Source organism: Grammomys surdaster, unplaced genomic scaffold (assembly GCF_004785775.1).
Source record: "Grammomys surdaster isolate TR1022 unplaced genomic scaffold, NIH_TR_1.0 130, whole genome shotgun sequence".
Classification (NCBI taxonomy): Eukaryota; Metazoa; Chordata; class Mammalia; order Rodentia; family Muridae; genus Grammomys; species Grammomys surdaster.
Genome location: NW_021604588.1, coordinates 20,722,172 through 20,729,596, shown reverse-complemented (window position 1 = coordinate 20,729,596; position 7,425 = coordinate 20,722,172). Strand labels below are relative to the sequence as shown.

General features: G+C 40.4%; 1 protein-coding gene across 2 annotated transcripts in view; it reads right to left on the bottom strand.

Annotated features, from left to right (window-relative positions):
• Ush2a (usherin) overlaps positions 1-7,425 on the bottom strand; it is a 668,288-nt gene that overhangs the window by 215,404 nt on the left and 445,459 nt on the right. For both annotated transcript variants that reach the window (XM_028760212.1, XM_028760216.1), the window contains 2 exons: positions 3,253-3,587; positions 2,222-2,344 (listed from right to left, as the gene is read on the bottom strand). In XM_028760212.1, the coding sequence (XP_028616045.1) occupies positions 2,222-2,344; positions 3,253-3,587 (458 nt within the window). The remainder of the gene's footprint in view (positions 1-2,221; positions 2,345-3,252; positions 3,588-7,425) is intronic.

Below are 7,425 nucleotides of genomic sequence, written 5' to 3'. Positions count from 1 at the left end.
CCACACTCTCTGAGCCCACACTCTCTGAGCCCACACTCTCTGAGCCCTTCTGAGGGCTAATTTCCAGCTTCCTTCCAGACTGGTGAGATGCCCCACTTTGTGCAAAAGTAGCCTGGACATTTTTGAACAAATAGCAGAATGATTTTTTTTTAAAAAAAGCATGATCTCACCTTACAAAAACGTGTGCCATATATATGTATTGAATGTTCAGAAACAGAAACTCATTCTGTCTTTTAACCTCAAGCTTTGATGAGGTAGAAGCAATGACTTACTAGATAATTAAAGATGACCTTGAACTTCTGACCCTCTTGTCTCTACCTTCCTTGGACACTCCATTTATCCTCCTTGCTCAGGATTAAAGCCAGGGATTCCTGCATTCCAGTCAAGCACTCTACCAGCTGGGCTTATAGTCTCCAGTCCCTCTGTTATTTGAATAAAAACAGTGACCACTGCTTCAAGTTCCAGTGTAGAAAAAAGTGTCCTTGACATTTAGCCTTAGACGTCCACTAAGACTGCCCCAACACAAGTTTGTGTATCTCCACAGTCCTTCTAGAAATAGCTTCCATGAGTATGCTCATTTCAACTCATATTCAGACCAGCAAGAGAGTGGACAGGCAGCTTCCTGAAGAACTTCCTAGTTAAACTAGGGTGTGGTTCATTCTGATGATGGGAAGGGGCCTGGTGAGGAATGAGATCAGAGGTGTGAATTCTCCACATTGGACATTCTGAACATAGCGGGAATGAGTCTGGGACTCAGGAGCAAGCAATGAATGAAAAGATATTAGGACAGGGCACAGACAATAGTTACTCTGTGAAAGGTCATTGAAAGATATAACTGACAGGTTTTCACAAAAGACTTTCAGGCATTTCTTTGAAACGTCATCATATTGCCTGGATCAAGAAGATTAGGAAATCACTGGATCCTGTGAATGACAATACAGGTGAAAGCCCAGATGTTATAGGATATATATTTATACTGTGAACCCCAAGATTGCGTTGTTTACTTGAAAAACCTGTTGCGGTGTGGCTCAGCCTTAGCACACACCTTTAATCCCTCCACTTGGAATACAGACACGCCCTTAGCACTCATCTTTAATACCAAACAATGAAGGCAAAGCTAGTTTGTAGAAGGAAGCACCCGTGTTTGAAAGTGATGTCTAGTTGAGTGGCAGACAAACTGATGAATCAGAGAAAGATTTAACAGAATAGGATATGCCCAAGTCTCATGATGACAGAGAGGAACAAGAGTTGACTTAAGAGAGAGCAGGGGGAGGGGACAAGGAGAGGAGAATTTTACTGGGAGAATTTTATAGAGATAGGATGAAGAGAGAACAAGCTAGACACCAGTGAAGACAGAATGAGTCAGGTAAAGAGAAAGAGCCAAAAGATTAGTTTGAGGCTAAGCAGAGCAATTCAGTCAGATGCTGGGAGAGAAAAGCCAGATTGAATCGGTCAGAGTAGAGAGGAGTTTGAACCAGAACAGCTAAGTTGAAGCAGCTGGCCAGAGTTCTGAAAGATCTAGAAAGGGTGAGATTAGTAAGCAGCAGTCCTCAGAGGCTGAAAACATTCTAGGCCTAAATAAGATTGTACAGAGGCTTAAAGCTCCCAGGACTAGGCCTAGATTATCAGATGGAAATGACAATCACGTCAAGCAAATAAAAGTTACCATTACACCCAGAGATGGTGAAAGGATTATCTAGGTTCACAAAGCTGGTTCCTTAGCAGGAGATGAAAGAGAATTTAGATCAAACTTATTATGTGATATATGTTTTTTGACAGATATCACCTACTGGCTCATGCTTGCTTTAAACTCTAGATTCAACTCTTTCAAGTCTCACTAACTCAATGACCCATAACCTCTGAGCAGAGACATGTACACAAAGCACACAGTGATCTTCACAGTCCTTGTATATAGTCAATACTTCCACATTCCTTTACTAAGTTCCATGTCTAGATAGAGCTGTGACAAAGGCAATAGGCTGGGACTCACATGCCTCTAAGTTTGATTTGAAAGGCTTATTGCAAGCGCACAGTTGAGATGGCAAACACTAAACATGCCTTGGCTACACCTGGATGATTAATGCCACAGATAATAACTGAACATATTCTACTGTGTGACTGATAACAGGTGCACACAACGAAGACGCTGAGGCACTTTGAACTATTCAACATGCCCCAAACTAAATGCCAGCATTTGTTTTTATAGTTTTCGTAATCTCACCTGCTAAGACCCTTATCTTTGTAAAACCACCGAGTTCCTGAATAAATATTGTGCCACAGATTTAAATCTTCTGGGGGATTTGAAGCAAGTGGCTGCTGGATTTTACGTCTCAGAAGCTCGTATCTAAAGCAAAAGACAAGCAGGAATATCATGACTGTCTCAACTAACATTATTACTGAGATTCAGGTAGTTTAATGGCAGGTATGATACACTCATGCAAGAATAAATAATACCTCAGTGCAATTACAAAGTGTTTCCAGGTAAGTATATTTTTCTGGTGCAACTATCATATACACTGTTAATTGGAAATTATCATTTCCACTCATATTTTTTAACATCAGTGGGAATGGTAACATTTTAGATTTCTGTGTTAGATTTGCTCAATAGTTATTGAGAGTCTCACACAAAGGAGGCATATAAAAATCTTATCAAGTTAATGATTTTCTAAGACTCCTACCATCAAAAATTTTACAAACAGTGATATTATCTACTCTGCTTTTTTTTTTTCTTGCCAAGTATCCAGTTCTAGCTGCTGCACAACCATGTTTGAATCACAGCTCTTTGTTCCTGTCTTATCTCTGAGAACGTTCTTCACAAGTCTGTAGAGAGTGGTGGGTGATATGGAGACAACTTCAGGGTTAACTTTATAGTTCAGAGGCACGGTTGTCCCACCCTGTTACACAGAACATGTGCCAGAGCTGTCCAACAGAATAAAAATATTTTTAAAAGGAATAACAAAATAATGAAGTGAAATTAACTCCCAGTGATGGATTCAGTGTTTGATGGTTTTTAGTCTGTTACAACGTTATGGTTTTCTCTCCTACTTGGTGAATGCCCTTGCTTCCATTTAAATGTAGAATTATACAACTGTTATAATAGATGGTACTGTATAATTATTATGAGTTTGTGGAGGTAGGTATGGTATGCAGTCTGGAATTAATTCTATCTTGAGATGTGAATACAGTCCCACCCCTCTATTTCTTAGAATGATATAGCTAAAACAAACTCCAAAGTAAAATCACTTTCTTTACCTCAAATTTGGTCCATTTGGTTTGGATGGTGGCTGCCAAGAAATCCCAGCATAAGATTCACTTAGAAGAACCACAGACAATGGGGCTAGTTCCTGAGGCAGGGCCGGGTGGGTAGTAGCAAAGGTAGGTAGGCTCTCCGTGCACCCGCCTTGATACCCGTTACCTCCAGAGCAAGCAACGATGGTTACTGAATAGTTAGTGAAAGGAATGAGATGCTTGATCCGATGACACAATACAGTTGAGGTCACATTGGTTATTTTGATGAGAGGGTCCGGCATTCTGATATGATAGCTCAGAATGTCTCCGTTCTGGATAAGTGGGGCTTTCCAAGTGACCTGAAATAGAAGACCATCAGCATGAGAACACCAGAACTGAAGTTCATGACGCCTATTGTTCTTCTTGCCTCATTGCCTGGAAGTCATTTTCTGAAGACCTACATTCAACTTAGCCCTCTGAAGTAGACAGAAATGAAGGCCTCGGGGTCAATGAGCTGAAAGGCAGGAACCAGGTAGAAGCTGCTTTAGGAAGCCTAGGGGCTTGGCCTTAGCTACAATGCCTTCTAGGAGAGTGAGAGTCCTGCACACATTGAGTGACTCATCTCCACGTGGGAACAAGCACATGGAGGCCATCCACACGTCCACAAGCCTCGGTAGGGCAGCATCGGTTTGAGTGTTTATAACTCAATTAAATGAAACTCCTTGCTCTACCTTGTGGGCATGTGGGCTGAAGCGGTTACTTTTATAGAGGATGGGGATAGTTGGGCATTATATATATATTTTCGAGAGCCGTAGTTGAATTTCTGAAGCTGGTGCATAGTTTAACAAATAAAGCAAAGGCACATTCTAGTCTCAGCATAAGTGAGCCGAGCAGACGAGGGTTCAAAGTTAGGGGTCCCCAGTGGCACCATAAAATAAGGTTTGTCGCTGCTATACAGACGCACAACCTGGTGATCTCTGCACTTTACTTTTTATTTCTCAGTTTTATCTCTTATCCTTACTAAGTGCTTTCCTGTGGCAACCTATAGGTTGGCTGAATCCTATTTGAAACCCTTCTTTCTAATCTGATTTTACTATGCTTATTTACTTTGTAAAGAAATGGCTTCAAAATCTTATAAAGTCATTTAAAACTATTTATTGTTTCTATTTACATGTTTGTGGGTGCCTGTGTGAGTTTATGTATACTACCTCTGTACAGGTGTCCAAGGAGGCCAGATCACCGGTGTTGGGCCCCATGAAACTGGAGTTGTTAAGCAATTTTGGGATGCCTGATGTGGGTGTTGGGATCTGAACTGAAGTCCAATGAAAGAGTGGTAATTACTCTTCATTGCTAAGCCACTTTTTCAGCCCCTGTGAGTATTTTTATGGGAAAAACCCCAACAGGCTTTCTCCCTAATTGGCTGATGGAAGAGGCATCCTGACAGACAGTTGGCTATTGAGATTTCCTTACATTTGTGGAACCAGATCAAATTTGTCTCATTCTATTATTTGATATTCTGCTTAACTCAATTTGCTAATATTTTATTCAAAAGTTTTATATTGATATTCAAACATGAAATTATTCTATACTTTCATTGAGCTAGCCTTTTTAGTCTGAGTAGAGACTTCCTACCGACTTTCAAAAGTGAAATTTAATTTTTCAGGAAATTAAGTACCACACAGAAGTAAATAGATTTCGTTTTTCACATAATATAATGACTTTGAGAAGCTTTTCTTTCCTGATAGTCATATTTTAAGAATATGATCTTGACCTCCTGTGTGATCCAATTTTTCTTAATACTTATGTCTTTAACAAGATATAAGTAATGTTTTAGTGGTCAGGTATTGAGCCCAGGTGAGCACTCCACCACCGAGTCACATCCTCAGCTTCTCTGCACATTTTGGGACAGTGTTCACTAAGTTACTTAGGCTGTCCTTGAACTCACGCAGAAGCCTGAGTATAACTTCAATGTGTCATCTTCAGGAGTCTCTTAGGTCTGGCCTGGGTAGCAACTCTTTTTATACTTACTAATATGTTACTTTGTAATACTTACTAATATGTTACTTTGTAATACTTAACTAATATGTTAATTTGTTTGTCTTCTAGTCTACTCAGTTTGTGTTACTTTCCCCACTGTCCCTATTGGACAGTAGCTCCTGCAGGTGACACTATATAGAACAGGGAAAAAACAAGGTGATAAAACCTCTCAACTCCAAGTTGTCCCTTAAAAACAAATAAACAAAACCCTAATTTCCAACTCTAATTTTCAACCCTAATACTCCCATGTGAGGCATTAAAGAGGTCAAAATTTAATCTGACTGCTGTTTAGAGGTAGACCGTGGATGGGTGTCAGGACTAGATACATGAGAGTCCAGCCCAATGACGACAGAAGGCAGGGGGCTTGTAACATGGAGAGGGACCAGAGAGGAACACAGGAACCTACAGGATTCCTGTCTCTCCATCTCTGGTACCTACACAGCTTTGGGATGCTGCTGGTGAGAAGCACATCACTAGATGTGGTCCCATGTCCTGGAAGCTTCAACACCGACCAGCCAATGCAGTTCTTCTCTTTAAACTTACCTGGTCCATACTAGCACTACTAGCAACACGCCTTGACTGAGATCAGTGGGACACCATCATCTATCACCCCAACCACTCTCCCTATTAACCTTTAATTTTGCTCCCTGTCTCCCCTCCCAGTCCTTGCCAGTTGCAGGACTCTTATTATGCATACTTATCTATGATGTAAGCCCCCCCCCACCCCAGGTGAGGGGCTTTCTTTTGGTCCTGCTCTCTGTTTCTGGTGTCAAAAGGAGACATTCATAAATGTGCTTGAAGGAACATGGGGAGTGGAACATATCGTCACTGTTAATATTATTGACAATTTACTTAGAACAGTAGTGCATGGTAAATATTGAATGGCTTTCTTAACCCGTGCATTAATGACTACCCTGTGGTTCTTCATAAATGTTTTATCTATTTGCAATTTTGATTTCAGATCTGTCCTTGCAGAGAGCAAGTCACAGTTTCCTAGGCATCTATCTGTTTACCAGAGGCAATCCACTCTAGAAAATGTACTTTGGTAAAGTTTTAAGCTATCTCCCAAGTACAGTGTTGAGCCAATAATACTAACACAAAAGTATGCTCTTTCAGCAACATTTAAGTACACTCCACGAAGCACCAGATTCAGTTCAGTATTTCTTGTGTGCTTTTCATTTACTAGTTTGAAAATGGGAATTGATGCAGTGGTGAGGACCCAAGTTATCACCTGGCTGCCACACCTCTGTACTTCAAATTCTTTCTAAAAACTTGGCCTGCGGTTACTGTACTTTTGTGGGCCTGAGGTGATGACCCATGGGATTCGGCTCCCTTGCCAAGGTAATGAAAACTCTCCCAGCAATCGGACAGGTAGAAGAAAAAAATCAGAATAATGTCTGTGATATAGCTGTCACCTTTGTGAAGGGACTGTGTATTCCATAAAACCGGCCATCAACCAACGCCAACCCAAAGTCCCACAGAACTTTTCCAAAGTCAACAATGTCAGTTGTGGAATGATTACTGATTCTATGTTTGTTTGTTTTTTTCTTGTTTTGCTTTTTGTTTGACCAAAGATCAGTTCTTATGATTTTTCCAGTTCATACAATAATACCATATATATGCTGTATTTAAAAATTAAATTCCATTTAGTACTAGATCAACAGAATAACATATGCTTTACTTAATTTACCAAAATTGCTTTCCTTTAACAATTCTCAGAGGGAAGACAATTAAGATTATTTTGGGTGTTTAATTTTCAAAGGCCAAATTAAATAAAAAATGGATAAGCAGTTACTTCTAGCTTGTGGGTTTAATGAATTTTCTTCCAAATTTTACCTTACCTAGCATCACCTAGTGTGTGTCTTTCATTGGCAAGTGAGACCACAGCCTAGACCCAAGGAATAATTCCAACAGATGAACTTTGCTGTTATGCAAATGCCCTCTGCTTTGTGCTCTGGTGAGCAAGCCGCCGTACCAAGCCTTTTGGCAGTGGTACAAGACCGAATCCACGGAAGCATGTGTGTATTTACACAAAAGAGGCTTCTAAGCTGCAAAACTCCCTCCTGTTTGGTTACACTAATTTCCCTTGAATGAAGTTTGTATGCCAGCCAAAACAATGGTAGTTACCCCATCCTCTGGAGTTCAATCCCTGAAGAATGA